Consider the following 16,419-nt stretch of genomic DNA (forward strand, 5'->3'; position numbering starts at 1 on the left):
GAAGCCACAGGAGGGAGAGTGAAGGAGTCAGGAGATCTGGTTGTGCAGATTTAGGCAAATCACTTTGCTCTGTATGCCTGTTCCATTTTCCTTTTATCTCACTAGACTGTGTCCTAGCACTGTGTCATTGTCTAGACAACGCCATTTCTCCTGTCCTGCGTTTTCATCCAAGAAAAAACTAGGAGAGGAAAGGACAGGCACCGAGTCTGCAAGCTCTTTACAGAGCCACGAACATCCTTAGTCACCAGTAAACGGCCAGGAAACCCTCTGTCAAGATGTTCCTTTTTTCTTTCCTTATGTTGGTCCAACAGAGAACGACAACTTGCTATTCTGTGAGCCCAAACACAGCACCCTGCTCGGGGAAGCTGAAGGCTCAGCCCTGCTGATGCACTCAGCGTGTCAGCACTACACCACTTCTGCTCTCAGTTTGCTTTGACAAAATCCAGGAAATTGCACAGAAATGCAATGCTAAAAAAAAACCTGTTATGATGGCAGAGCTGAAAGCCTGCTAATGGGGAAATGTGGGGAGGGAGACGGTGCGACCAACGCAAGGCCAGGCGGGGAGACGGCAGCAGAGCTCGCAGCCGAGCGCAGGTATCGTGACATGCAGAGCGACCCCTTAACCTCAGATCAAACATAAGGTCCCAAAAGACCCTCAATCAAAACAAGACTGAAGCATCCTACCAAGGTCACTGCAGACAAAGCTCACAGGAAAAATACAGCTTTTTGAGAGACTGGTTACGGCAGCAAGGTCTGAGGTTTGCCCAGCTCCCCTCAGGCCCCTCACCAGGCTGCAGATGGAGCTGGTGGGACAGGATTCCCAAAGTGCCTGCACTGCAGAGCACACTTGGGAAATAAATGAATTGCACAGAAACAATGTCCCTTTGGGTTCTTCTCTTTCTCTCCATATTATCGTGTCACTGTGCATGTCACCTTGTAATACTGGGTTATTTATCATCACTGAGTGCCTAGATTGGCCCCGCTAGAGAAAAATCGAAGAAAGCAGCAGGGGCTGAGGTTTGATGAGAAGGAAACAAATTCTTCCCTTCAAGAGCATGTGAACTTCTGTGCTACCCCATGCACACCCACACACACATTCCCAGGCTGCTCCTCTTCCCCCGCCAGCAGCTCCTTTCAGCCTCATGCATCCCCGCTCTCTTCTCCCTTTTCTCTGCTCAGATTCAGTGCCTCGTTTCTATGGATTTCTGTGTCAGCTCCCACAAGGATATTCGCTGGAATGGACACATTTACAGGATGACTAACGTTTTGAAAGCAGGTGGTGCTATTATAGTCATACAAAAGCCACCTATTTTTGGTGCCTTGTGCTGTCATCCCGTTAGGCTACACTTTGCTTTGCCTTGTTATCGCAACAACTTCCCAGCACCGCTACTCTGGGCTGCTCCAGTTCCAGGTCTGTCTGCAGAGGCCTGATAGAGGGGCATCTTTGTTCACTGCAGTGGTGGCTTGGAGCTCCCCCCCCCAACAAAGAGAGGCCTGCGAGTTTCCCTCGCTGTCATAATTCATTTCCTTCATGAATCCTGAAAACGTACTTAAGAAAAGAAAGAAAAAGCTATGGCATGTATGCATATCTATGTAGTACGCACTCACACAAATAAATTTTCCTATGCAGAGCAGCAGCCTTCAAGTGAAATGTTAGAGGACAACTATGTTCTCTATATCCTTGTATCATATTTCGGATAATCACATTAAAATTCATAAGGTAAATTTTGAGCATTGTCGATGTTCTTCAATTATGTCTGTTCACATTAACTACTCGTATTGGCTGGAAACTCTTAGCTAGTCTCATCATCAGTGCTTGGCATGTGGTCTTACCTGTCCCTGCACTCCTGGTTTTGGTGCAAGGGTGTTGTACTTATCCACAGCCACAGACCATCTCTGCCTAAATTCCGTCTAAGCACCTGGGACTGAGAAGGAATGCAAGATGAAACACAGGCACAGAGTTTAAATACTATCACATTATTAGAAGTCACATTCCCTGAACTTCAGTCCCAAGACCTTATTAAACTAATAGTGAAGTGACCAGAAAAAAAACAATGTCAGCATGTGACAGTTTAAAAGTGCATAAAACAGAGCAGGGACCACTGCAGGAAGATCCTCAGGCAGACCAAAACCACCAGAATCTCTGATGTCCTTTTCACCTTGAAGGGAGAAGCTGGATTTTCACTTTCAGCTCGGCACTTTGCAAAACCTGGCAATCCTGACTCCAGCTCCTTTTACTCCTCATAAAGGCAGTGGAGGGCAGTGCAAATTTTATGTGTGCTTCCTAAAGTGGTTTATGCCAATCCAGCTTCTGTGTGTTAGGGATTTGCATTCAGAGAGCCTACAATAAGTACAGAATTATTAATACAGTGTTGTACTTGATAGCTGAGACACTGCTTGTAACCAGGGCAAAAAACCACTACCCTTCTGCTGTAAAGGATCTAAATGAGAATCAGGCTCAGTCTCATCTCGTAGCGTAAATGTCCTGACCTGCTGTTCCCTACTTTGTAACACAAATTCAGCTATAATCAATTATGGCTTGAAATGCTCCTTAAACATAAGGGAAAATCCAAAGCACATGCAAAGGCCTGTGATGGTAACTGATGTGCTAAAGCAGTGCAGGAAACTCCTTTTTCTTGGGGCTGATTTTAAATCCCTCTGCAGACAGATGCAGTTGCTGTGCTGTGTACTGCTAACCTTGAACTGACATTAGCAAGTGGATCCAAACTTTCCTTTTCCAGCCAGGATGGGAACTTCTCCTACAGCAGCTGCACATTCCCCTCTCCCCTCATTTCATCACCAACCATTTCTTGGTAATTGATAGAGGTCAAATCTAGATCCCATTGGGATTCATGGTGAAAACTATTGACATCAACAGGTCAAGAATAGCCAAGAAACGATTTATACAACAGAGAGCAGAGAACATGAGAAGGAAAAGGCCACCCCAATCTGTAAATCGAGATAGCTACAGATTTACAACAGATAAAGGTAAAGCGGGGGGAAAAGACAAAAGAGAATAAAAGTATATTTATTTAATGAGCTCAGATGCAAACACAATCCCCTCACAGCACTGTGCCACAGGAAAGCTTAGACCTGGACAGGCTGGTAAAACAGGGATGCTCTGTATCCTCCAACCGCTATTGCTGCCAAGGCAGTCCGGACAGAGAGGGAAAGCAAAGGGAGAGAAGACCTGCTTTGTTCCTGATTTCAGCAACCATCAGAAAAACATCCAGTGCTCCTCGGTCGGCTGCAATGGAGGAACGGCGCTGCCGGTGCCAGAAGAGGGCACTTGAGCTACAGCAAGAGGAGCCGCGCTGCCGCTGCCGGCCCGGGCGAGGAGGGAGGACCACCTGGGAGGACCAGCCTTGCCCTGCGGAACAGCTACGGGGAGGTGCCAAGAGGCATCAGGATGCTGGGCCTTCCTCTCTGCTCCCGGGAGCTGACACCGAGTGCTCACACTCGCTGGTTTTGCCGCCTTGGGCTTGCCTGAGTCCCCCTGTCAGCAAAGAGCTGGAGCTGGTGCTCTTGGATCACACAGGTCCATAACCCAGGTTCCTTCAGCAATATCGATCATGTGCCAGATGAAATTCTCTCTGTGCTGGAGCATTTTACAGTGACTCCCCCATACAGACCCTCTGGTGTGCAGTAACATTTACACTCACTCCAGCCTTGCCCCCAGCAGAGGCATTAGTTGAGTCCCTTTCCTTTGCTCAGCTGGCTGTTCTCATTAAACTTGCCCGGACTTAATACCAATGAGAACTCCTGCTGGTTAAAACAAAAAAAAAACAAAAAAAAAAAAGAGGGTTCAGAAATTTTAGGGTGAATGTAAATGAAATGCACAGACATGCCTGCTGTCCAGCAAAGGATCCTAAACACAGAGGCTTCCTGCTTTTCCCAACTGTATCATCTGGTTCAAATCCAAACTGGTCTCTGTACAAACCTAAGTCATTGAAGCACATAAATTGGTCCCACCCCTCCAGGCACAATGCAATCAGCCATGCCTCATCTCCTTAGAAAAATCCTGACAACACAAATTTCATAGATTATGCAAAAACCTGAATTATAGGCGAGGAAGATCAGAAGAGATGAAGAAAAATGAACTGAATGACACGGCAGGTATGAGAATTTAGCTCTTGCTTTGGAAGCTGTCTTTCTTTTCTGTGGTGTTCCCTATGATGAATCTGAAGTCATTTTCTTGTTTGAGATAGGCGAGTACAAAGCAATAGCTAATGTATCTGAACCAGTCCATAAACTCCCACTGCATCCATCTAGGCCATCTAAGTGGCTTCCTCAGAGTGGTTATCCTTCTGTTTGCATCCCAAAAGTTTCCAGACACATAAATAAACCAAGCACGGATAAATTGGGTCTGAAGGTCTGTTTCTCAGATGGATCTGGCAGCTGCCTCAGTTTATTGGCAGTTCATTTATCATCTCAAGAAAAATATTGATAGTTCTAGAGACACAGGCCCTTTCTGTGTCCTGGTTGAAGGAAAGCTGTCCTTCTGGGTGGACTTTGGAAAGAAAGTCAATGCAACAAATTCTACTTGGCAGAAAAGTGAGGGATGCAGTGCAAAGAGGGATCATTAAGTAAGGAAGAAGGAACACTAGGATGAAAACCCTGTTGGCACAGAAATTGCCCAGTCTCAAATCTTCACAGTATCACAGCAAGAATATGAGATTGTCAGACTGCTAGCAGGCAGTCATGGGCATCTTCTCAGGTGGAGGTATCACTGCTACACAGGAAGAAACAAGGAGCCTGAAGCTGTATTCTGCCAACAGAACCAGCCACTTATCAGACCATGAAGAAATCTGCAGAAACTCAGCAATGAAAAGGCTTGAAAACAGAAATAATGGGACTGAAGTACTGTAAAGTCTCTCCCCTTGGGCTTGCAGAATAATGCAGTCCTGATTTCACCCAGGAGTGCTGGCAGCCCAGCTGCTCTCTCCTCTAGAAAGACATTAAGAAGACAATTGGATCCTCCCAGCCATTTCCATCCCCTGTTTTGATTAAACCAGCTACATTCCACTTGAACAGCCTGCTTAAGGATTAATTGAAAGGAAGCTTGAGATCTTTCATATATTGATGTGCTGGAAAGAGTTCTCACTTTGCACATGTCCCCCAACACTGCTCCAGCCAAATGTCTACAGAAACCAGCCCAGTCAGTGTAAGCTTTTGCTACACATGACACTCCACTGCCCTGAAGATCCCTCTTTGCTATTTGAGAGGTCTTCAGTAGTTAACATTCACAATGGTTTTCTTGAGGGACTAGGGAACGGAGAAAAGAAGGATGGATTGTCACCTATCATTTGGTCTTTTGTGGTGTCAGATGACAGATGCTGTTTAATAAAGATTGCTAAGTTTTAGAAAAAGAAATAACCAGCCTGACAGAATCACGAATGCAACCTGACCATGGGAGCGTGTTATCCAGAAGTTGGTTTGCTGGGAAGAGTGATGCACACCAATCGTAATGACAGAAAGCAAGGTATTTGGGATATTGCAGTTTTCAGAACTGCAATTCTTCTAGGCATTGGTTCCTATCCTGAACAACAATTCAGTTAATTTAACAAGTTCTGAATCCCTCCTAAGTATTGGGAAGAGTACAGGAGAACAAGCACAGGCTGTTAAGCGCATCAGGAACCAAACACACTTTGTTGACAGTGTGTACTCTGAAACTGAAAGCTTTATCTTTCATTTGATGCTCATACCTGCTGCTCATGTGACCAGGGTGGGATTTATCCCGAATGCAAATAAAAATCACACAGCAAGTACCAATTCTGCCATCAGGGTCACTGGAGTTGATTCTCCATTGCTTGGCAACTCCTACAGTTGTGTGTAACTGGAGAGAAAATACAAGGTGACAAACCAACTCTAGACATGATTACCTGATCTGGTAATACTTTTCTGCTTATAATATACAGGGTAATTACTCAGACAATAAATAACTCTGTTGGCTATGAGACTTCAAACGTGAAATAAAGGCAGCTGAGGGAGCCAATGCTGCTTTCAGTGTAACAGCTAGGAATCACAAAATAAAGCTTGCAGGTGGCAGGCTAAAAACAAACAAGATGTTATTAAGCTATGGAAACCCCTAGCACAGAATGTTGTGGATGCTAAAAATGTTCACAGGTTCAGTGGAGACAAATCCATTGAATGTTAGCTCAGAAATAATCAACATGTGAGGCCTGATCTCTTCTCCCAATAACAAGAAATAGGACTAGAGAAAATGGCCGCAAGTTGTGACAGGAGAGATTTAGACTGGATATTAGAAAAAATTTCTCCACAGAAGGGGTTGTCAGGCACTGGAACAATCTGCCCAGGGAAGCAGTGGAGTCACCATTCCTGGAGGCATTTAAAAGACCTGTAGATGTGGCACCTGCAGACATGGTTTAGTGGTGGACTTTGCAGTGCTGGGCTAATGGTTGGACTGGATGACCTTAGAGGTCTTTTCCAACCTAAGTGAGTTCATGATTTTAACAGATCTGGCTCTGAGGTCCCCAAACCACTAATTGCTGGAAACCAAAGAATATTCAGGGAAAAGAGTTATATGCCAATTCTGTTATTAAATTCTTCACAGGCACCTTATCTTGGCCTCAGTCAGAGACAAGACGCTGCAGAGGACTAATTTCGATCTGAACTGACTTGGCTGTTCTGTTCTTAAGAGTTGAGACATGAGAGCATCAGACCCATTCTGCTCTTGTCAAAACACAAAGGTTTCTGAGCACTAGATCAAAGCTGCAAGTTATCTTTGTTTTCTGTCTGAGAAATGTTCTGGCCTTGTTGATCTGAACCGTGGACAAAGTTTCACCTCTGGGTGACAAGCAACACAACTGGCTTGGGGTGGGCATGTACTGGCCTTGGCTTAAAGGGGTATTCTCTTCACCTGTGAACTGCGCCTGGCAGGTTTCTGGCTTATCTCAGCAATGGTTTGATGGGGAAGATGCAGTCTGTTCTTTAGAATGCCACGAGACATCCTTTGTTAAGGTTTGCAGAGATGTTGGGGAGAAAAGGAGATGTTGGATCTGCTTCCTGTGACTTTCATGCCTACTGTCCTCCCCTGGTTTCTAACAATAGAGATGCAGCTGTCCCTGCTGGAGAGATTAATTTTGGTCTCTCTGCTCATTCAGCCAGCTATTTTTCATGAAACTCATAGGAATGTAATAATGCTGAGACCTTTATCACTGTCAAATTCCGTTGCAATTGGTCAAGCAGCTGAGAAAGACAGACACACAGACAGAAAGGAGCTTGTTTCTTTGCCAAGTTTCCTAAAAAACACCTCTGATGCCCTTTCATAATGTTGGTATTTGGGACTAAAGAAGCAGTAGCTAAAAAATAACAATTTCTCCCACCCTAGAATTCCCTTTAATCACCAATGAGTTCTACTGAGTCTTTAGGTAGCGAAATAAAAAAGAAGAAATAGTTTGAGTGAAAGACAGTAAAAAGGGAACAGAAAAGCTGAGACTGGGTGTGTCTGATTAATCATACAACTCCTGCAAAAAGTCTGATAAGATGGCAGAAGGGCAGGGGGAGGGCTAAAAAACTAAAATTGCCAACAAGATGGTGAGGATACAGACAAGGCAGGCACAGGGGAGAAGACTGAGCCAGAAGTGAAGAGACACAGAGAAGGGCGAAAAGGAGACAAACATGGAGACACACAAACACCACCACTACAGGCCAGCAGAAAAGAAGAGACCTATCCCAGAGACACTGCAATTTTGCTGTTTATTGCTTTTTGGAAAACGCCTCTTTCTGAATACCTTTTTTTCCTCTTCATTCCCATTGACATTTGGGAAAGCTTCTAAGCACAGCAGTGGCTAAAACCCTTTCCTAACCTAAGTCTTCAACCCACAGACATTAGTCTTTAGTTATAATAACCACTCCCCTCAGACATTTCCAACAAATTGTTAATATCTTTTAAGCCCTGCTCTCCATTGCCTTTCAGATTAGCTTTGCCCTTTCCTTTGCACTTAAGTTTAGCAAGTGTTACTAATAGGAATTTAACATTTACCAAAGAATTATTCTAACTATGAATCTAATAGCATTTGTATGGTGTCCTGAGCACCCAAGAGCCTTGCAATCAGTTCTATATGCTTAGTTTTGTCTAAGTTGCTTCTAAGACAGTGGAAAAATACAAGTTTTTGGAAAAGCAGGTTTATAAGAGAGGCGTTTAAACCCTTGAAAGCCAGTTCCAGGAAGGATAGCAGCAGTGTCTGGAGGGAGCTTCCCCCCTTGCTTATATTACCCATAACTCTGCCATCACTTATGTAATCAACTTCACTTTCTAACCATTCAGCAAAAGCATCAGTTTTGCTTGGTCTAAGTTATTTTTTTTCTGTGTACAGAAGGAATACTAACAGAAAAATGTAACAATTTTTAGTAAAATTGGCAATTTTTTTTTATATATACAACTATCAAAACTGTTTTGAGTTAGAGAGCTTTGTGCTTGCAGGCCAAGATTCATTGATAAGCTTGAATGGAAAGCACTGATGAGGATTTCAGTCAGTAAAAGCTCAGTTACATTTTGGTACCAGCTAGCATGCAGTGTCTCAACAGAGACCCCAAAGGCTGCTTTGGATATAAGAATATTTTTAGGGCTGAGATTCCTCATCTTGGCTGGCTTATGAGTATCAATCTTGCTGTGTCACTGGATACAGCCCCACCTAGGCTAAAGAGCACATCCTCCACCAGCACTGAGTTGAAGACAGCTAGTGGGATGCAGGGATGATATTTGCACATGTCTCTAAGATGCTTATGCTGTCCACAAACTCCCTGTTCCCAAGTAAGGTTGTATAAATTGATGGCTCTCAAGTCAACCTGTTCAAATTCCCTAGTTCAGGCTCACAGTTACTGAAGTCTTCTTGCTCCTCAGAGAAGAAAAAATCCTGCATTTCTGTCTAAAACTGACTTGAGAGCATTTCTATAGGCCTGGATATGCACACTGCTTACATTCTGGTCCCACAACCAACATCTGTTCTCTTCCATGTACCTCAGTATCCCTGGGAAAGAAACCTGTGTACACAAGAGGCAGAAAATTAATCTGCATCCTCAGGGGGACCTCCTTTACAATGCTCAGGACAACACAACCCTGGAGCACACCATGGTGCTCAGTCTGATTTGTGCCTTAAAATCTGATGGGACTCGTAGGCTTTAAGTACTTCTGATGCTTCACTCCCCTCAAGATTAGGTCTTCAGCTTACAAACTCACTTCTACTTAAAACAGGCCTGTGGGTCTGACCTGCTCTCCCTCCTTCCCCACAGAAAGCCATGCAGGCAGCATGCAAAGCACACACAGAAATGAGCCAGTTCCTCGAGACCACTCTTCCTGCAGCAGCTAAAATGCAAGACCATTTCCTCAATTACAGGCATGGTATTTGATACCTGGCTTCCAGCCAAAACGTAACTGGAATCATACAGTTAAATCCCCAGGAAGCATTTTGAAGATGCTTTCCACTTTAAGCAAAAAAAAAAAAAATTCTTTAAAAGAAAAAGCCACCTTTGTCATAACACTTTGCACTTTTATAGCATCTTTCATCTGCAGCTATCAAAGCACTTTGAGATACAGGCCCTAAGAAATCCATTACAAAAATTATACATTTCTCCAAGTTGACTGTAGTCACTCGCCTTAATTTCCATTTCTTTACTAATACTCACAGACAGTGTTTGCATAGATTGATGCAATCAGAGCTACAGGCAACTAGATAAACAAATTACATATAAATATAAACTCTCCCCCACAAACACCCTCTCTTACAGTAAAGAAGTACTTATGTACAGCATTGTCCACTCTGTTGAATCCTGTGAGGGGGAGAGGTGTGCAGACTGCAACCCCATTTAGTGCTTTGTACCTTCTTTCCACTGCACTTCATTAAACAGACTTTTCACTGTTTCTTAATTTTCTTTGAGCAGGTCCCACTGTATATACCCAATATGAACAAACACACAGATTCCTTCTGGGTATGAGCCAACAGCTGCAACCCTGAAAAATATCAGCTTCTTATATCATTAACTGAGTTTCCATGGTGCCCTGGGGCAGAGATATTGATGCTTGACAGCATTATCACTATAAAGTAACTTTACAACTCTATAATTTAACTCTATGCTTCCAGTAATATTAAGAGCATTTGAAATTGTGGTTGTAAACCTTGACACTTTCACAGAGACTGGGGAGCTGAAAGAGGATTTTGTTTCCTTTCCTCCAAGACAGCCTTAGAAGTGGAAATAACCAAATAATGGAGAGAAGACATGTAAGGAGGTCACTGTTAAGAAAATCTGCAGGATTAGGATTAATACCACTTTTTGCAAGACACAGAAAGGACCCTGTTTCTAGAAGCTTAGCAGAAGAAGGATGGAGATGTAGACCTCTGGAAGTCTTTACCTAAGTATGTGCCTGATATACTTTGAAATCATCTTGGCAACAAGCTCTAGCTCAAGTTCAAACATAAGCTACACTGGATAACCTCTGCAGAGCTCCCTCAGCTTTATCAGCACAGCCTTTCACACCTCATTGGCTTTTCCTAGTAATGTTGCTTTTACTTGGTGGGAATGAAGCTGCAAGTGCCATAATCTGGCTCATGAGGATCTTCTCTTAAGGATACCACTAGCAGAGCTAGGGAGGATCAGGACAGGCAGTTGCCAAAAAAAGAAATTTAAAAAAGCCCAAAATAACCAAGTACATTTGCCCTAGGGGACTGGCAGGTCCATGAAGCTCTAAAAGTTATAGATGCCTTTATTGGAATTGTAGTTTGCATACAGATTTCTTTTCCCCAGGATAGGCATTTATTGAGATCCAAGTACTGTTTAAAAGGAATCTGGATGTAGGCAAATGACTGTTTCCTCCAGGGGATTTAACTACCCAAGTCCCCAGTCTGGCAGCAGGCAGATATTCTGCTGGAAGTTAAGAATAAGAATGAACCCAGTGATCCCAGCTGTGTCAAGAGTCCAAGATGAGAGATCCTGTTGGGCACCTGAAGAGACTCCAGTCAGTCCAAGCTTTCATTCTGTGGCTGCAGCCACATAAATACATCTTTACGTCCACAATAGGGGAGAGGGTTCAGCAGTGCAACTAACACCCTGTTTAAGGGATGCAAACTTCCAACTCAATACATTCAGAGAAATGGAAAATTCCAAGTGATATCCTTGCAAGTGTATTCAGCCATACTGTCTTTTAAGTGTTGACATAATCTCTCAGCTGTTTGTAATGTGAAAAGATCTACCTTGGGATAATATTAGTAATGTCTCTTCTGTGTTCTCCACCCATGGTTTCGAAAATGGGACGGTTTTTTTCTTATTTGTTCAGGTTTTTTTACAAAAGAAGTTTCATTAAATTAATTCTCTATATTGAGGCCATTAAATCAAAGAGGTGATGTGCTTAGAAAAGATGTACAAAGTAAACCTGTTCCACTAAACCCTTGGTCCAGGGTTTCAGTCTCCTGTTCCACTCAGAAGTGATTTCAATGAGTAAAGCCCTACACATAGGTGACTGAAGGCTCACCTTTGGATGGGGGCCTTCCTGACCCGAAGGAAGCTTGAAATTAAGATTAAAATACACGAAATGCCACGGACATGCTGACAATACTGGTGCTCACCCACCTCGATGATCATTCTCCCCTACAACTATCAGGCTACAAGCATACCAGTTCCTTCCTTCCAGGTCTCCATCATTTCCATCTTCCTAGCTCATGGCTAGACTTGGGAAGAGTAAAATCTTTTATTATCTTTTACGTGCTGCCTGCTTTGCAGCGAGGACCCAGTTCAAACACTCTAATAAAGGAACCCAACAGAAGATTTTAAAGCTGTTGATGTGTGAGTCCTTTACTGGCTGCTCTCAGGTCAGGTTTTGGCAGCTGCTGCCCACAGTTGTAGTGGGAAGCAATTCCGGGTGCACTGTCAGAGCAGTGCTCAGTCCTACAGCTGGGGATTCATCCTTCATCTCCCACTTTTTTCCTGTGTTCCTTGCCCAGCCATGAGGCTACTGTGCATGGAGACAGCTCAGCAGCTGAGCTGCTGGTGGTGAGCGTTACAGAGCAGTTTAAAAGCCTTGTGTCATAAGCCCTGTAAATGCCTAGTAAAACATGGAATTTAATGAAAGCATATCAGCTCATTTTAAAGCTTCTTCACCTGGTGCTGAGCTAACTGTGGCTGTGCTGCCTTTTTAATCAGTTACCACCAAATGTGTGCATGTGTGAGAAGGGTTTTAAACATTTCTGTGTCCACTTCCAGGCAAGGAGCCGACAAGCCTACAATCCTCTTATTACGCCTTCGAAACAGAGTCCGTTCACTGTTATCTGCAGCACACACTATCGCAGGGTATTCTGCAGAGCCAGGCTGACAGAACACATCCCTAATGTTTCTCACACACCAGGCACATATCAGTTAGACACAGACCCACCAGGCACACACATACCTCTTAAGGAATGTATAACAGGACATTCAGGAAGCCACACCTGATGCAGTGCTTTGCTTCCAGGATGAAAAAATACAAGAGACACTCCAGCAGAAACCATTAGAGATTGTGCTAATTGAGGCCTGAGACATTCATGCAATCATGGTAATTCTCTATGTTGGAAGAGGCCAGAAATTCAACACTTTTATTCCGCCATATATGCCACAGACATACACCCCCTTAAAGAACATCATAAGACCAATCAGAACAGGAGGGAAGATCCTTCCCTCCTGGATTTCATTTAAATAATGCAGCCTCAGTGCCAAATATGTTTTTATAGACCATGCCAGGTGTGATCTTCTAAATTCTGAACAAATTCATTTAAAATACATTCAGTCATACTAACTGCAGGAATTTAAAACTGATTTTCACTTCTAATGATGCCTTCCCATCCTTTTAAAAATTTTTCTTACTTTTCTTATTAAAAAAAAAAATTACTGTCCACACTAACAATGTCAGAATTCAAACACTTATCTGACTGAAAGTCTGTCTCCCATTTTCATGCATGTATGGTATCCACCTATCTCAAAAATTACAAAGTATGTTTCCATCACCCAAGTCTGAACAAAATGCATAATCTTACCCAGTGTAGAAACATATCTATTACATTCTCATACAGAGGTTTTCATGGATCATAGAGTTAGCATGTAAAACCTGGAAAACACAAAGAGATGTATAAAACCCACCAATAAACCTAATCCTTTCATATAATGACAAGAAAGGGTGTAGTGATCTTATTTGCTGCAAATACTGTAAAGAAAAGAAGCCGACAGGTATAATTACATGCCACCAGTGCAAATACAAGGCTATTCAGAGTTTATTCAGTTTTCTCACCTGTCAACAGGAATAACATTAGGCTAAATTAATATTCCTATAGAACCTGAAGATCCTAATTTGTTTGTTCTCTAAAAGGAGCCAGTATGGCTAGTTCTGAATGGGGAGTGTCATCTGCTTTGTAGTCTCTTTTCAAGGCCAGGGGTCCCCTGAATTTGAGGCTGAATCTCAGTCTCCACTTCCTAATCCAACATTAGAAGCTTTGAACAATCCTAGCCTCCCTTATCCTGTTTCTGTACCAAAGAAAACAAACAAACAAACAGACCAACCCATGGAACCCAATAGCATCACAGTGGGATGAAAAAAGTCCTAAGAAATATATCTTTGAAGGTAGATTTCCATAATATTTGCCCTATCAGTTCACAGTTCTTAGGCTCATTGTATTTTCTTAATTTATTTGCTTGACTTGCTGCCTGCATGTAGCTGGATAGTTAATAGAAGCAGCCTTGTCCTTGGAGGCCAATATGCACTGACTGCCTGTGTCTTTGGTTCAGGTCCATTAAAAAATTTGAGCATTAATTAATCACTGACTTGCAAATAGCTTGGAAGGGCTGTTCAGACTGAATTGGAATGCTCTGCAATTGTTTTACTTTTGGTCATAGGCACTTCAGTGATGTGAAACTTCCTCCCCTGCCAGGATAGGATGTACATAAATCCAGTGGCCACTCCTGTGTTGGATCAGACCAGTCTAGAGACTATTTCAAGCAGCTCCATTTCTTTCTCTAACTAGGAAACTGCACATGTGAGGAAGAGTTGTTATAGGCAGCACTCTGATAGAACTCCTCCACTGAAAAGGAAATAATAAAACCTACCAGGGCAGAATGCCAGTGGAGCATAAACCATGGGCAAAGACTTCCCCTGCCCGCTGTCTTCTAGGCCAGTCCAAAACAACTTCTCCTGTTCCAGCCAGCCAGGTGAAACCATAACTGCAGAAATCAAGCTGCTGCTTGAGCTTTCCATACATCACCTCCAAAAGGGATCTCTGATTTGGGGCCTGTTTTCTGTGCTCCAGCTGCTGATGGGCACAACGACTGAGCTGGGAATGGAGCAGCTCTGCCTGCAGAAGGCAGGGCAAGGCAAACCAAGCCAAGCAAATAGAGATGTTAGACCTCACACGTGAAACTTCTGTCATGTAAAGCACAAACCAAGAGTCTTCATGGAAAAGGAAACCAAGTTAGCATGATCTACAAATCATGGAGAAAAACATACACAAGGGAATCATAATCTCATTTGTATAGGGGCTCTTTCCTCACTGTAAAAATTGTTCTTGATAAATAAGGACGATAAATAAGCAGCTCTCAGTACAATGAGCACTAAGTGAGGAAAAAAATTAAAGGTGAAACCAAGGCGTGGGTTCTTGAAACACCAAAATACCAACTTAAGAAAATAAATAGCTAAACCTTAGAGCAATGAAAATGTTTTCCTCAGTGGCAAGATATATACTACATGTGTTTATGGCACAAAGCTGTTCCTTAGTAACAGTTAACCTTACAGGGCAAAAAAGAGCTTGTATTCTAAATGCTCAAGCCTGATAAGTCACTTTAATATATTTATCACCCTCCTTCCCCCAAATTTCTCTTTCAGTGGAGAAGTCAAACTAGAAACCCCAAATAAATAACAATTACTTTCCCTGCTCCCTGTTTCTCACTCTTATTGCCTCACAGTGTTCCCATATACATGGATAGTGAATAATTATGCCTCCTATGAAAATTTGCCTCTTGCTACCCTAAAGCTTCCCCAACTTCCAAAATGCAGTGGAGAGGTAAATAGGCAATCACAACTAATCTTTCTCCCTCTGCAGTGTTTCTAATCCTGTGGAAATTTCAAAAGCTGCCAAGACAGAATGACAAAATGAAATAAAACACCCAAGCCTGAAGTGTGGGCACTGGCTATTTGATTGAGCATGGTGACAAAAAGAAAAAGGAAAACATAAAAGCAGATCATAAGACCAGTCAGAACAATTCTACAAATGGCTGATACATTGAGATAGCCAGATGGATATGCGTTTTTTGAGGAATGAGACAGTGCTTCTATTTGAGCACTCAAAAATGCCAACAACTTTGTCGGTTTTGTTTTCAGAATTTGCTTTCTATTTCTTTGTCAACTGGCATTAAAGATCAGTCCCCCAGAAAGCTGCAGAACCTAATGGATCCTTTAGAGCCTTTTGGCTGCAGTTCAAAGGCAGAGAAGATGTTTTAACTCACTACCAAGGATGCACTTTCAACTTGCTATTAAAACAATAATACAAACACAGGGATAATGAGAGAATAAGGAGTGAAATGAAGAAAGAAATGGAAGACTGTGGAAGGGAATGGATCACAGGCTCTCCAGGACTAGTTCCTATAATAAGTGTGTGAGACAATCTCCTACAAGAGGGAAATGGCTTATTTGATCTAATGTCTTTCTCTTCTTGAATTTCCACAGTATGGAGAATCAATATGAGGGAAATTAAAGCATCAGGAGCAGACTCACATTTCCACTTGTGTGTTCCCATCTCAGCAAACTCTTAGTGAGATAGAAGTATTTACCTTAAGTGCCCAGTTCAAATGTGCTGCGAGGGGAGGATGGATTTCAAAAGGATACAGGCTTCTTCTGTGTAGGGGACAGCAGAAGCAGGTCCACCCAAGATGTAGCTGTAGAATGAGACCTCCAGGGTGTAGCAGTAGGATGTATCATTTAACAGCCCGCCAAGGAAACGCCGGCCCGTCCCTGCCTTCACAGCATCTCTGTTGAACGAGGTACTGGACTGCAGGAGGAAGAACACAGGGAGAACATGAGAGTTCAGGAGTGGAACAACAGAAGGGCTGGGAAGGAGCCTGTTAAAAGAGAAAGCAGCTTCATTCACGTTGTCCAATCTCATTTACGCTATAGGAGACTGAACTCTTTTCTGATTGTGGCCTGGAAAGGAAGCACAGTTCTGGCCCACAGGCTGTAAATAATGCCTCACAGACTTTCACAAAATTAATCTCAGTTCCCGAGCTATATCAGGTTTTCTCCTCCTGTTTTTGGATAACATAAAGCAAGCCTGTCATGTGCATGAGTTGAAAGTGAGCCTTCCAGATACCCCATGCTCAGAAGTTAAGCTGCACTCTTACTTGGATATTGGATTCCTTCTTCTCTACTGCATTCCCCTGTATCATAACCAT

At 43.0% G+C, this 16,419-nt stretch overlaps 1 protein-coding gene across 1 annotated transcript in view; it reads right to left on the reverse strand.

The window, feature by feature from the left end:
- LOC114062486 (BEN domain-containing protein 5-like) overlaps positions 1-16,419 on the reverse strand; it is an 892,614-nt gene that overhangs the window by 67,694 nt on the left and 808,501 nt on the right. Inside the window, exon 11 of the mRNA XM_027893962.1 lies at positions 15,857-16,019. Coding sequence (XP_027749763.1) covers positions 15,857-16,019 — 163 coding nt within the window. The remainder of the gene's footprint in view (positions 1-15,856; positions 16,020-16,419) is intronic.

The sequence above is a fragment of the Empidonax traillii genome, unplaced genomic scaffold (genome assembly GCF_003031625.1).
Source record: "Empidonax traillii isolate 1590-97213 ecotype Southwest subspecies unplaced genomic scaffold, ASM303162v1 scaffold15:size5535645, whole genome shotgun sequence".
NCBI classification, from domain to species: Eukaryota; Metazoa; Chordata; class Aves; order Passeriformes; family Tyrannidae; genus Empidonax; species Empidonax traillii.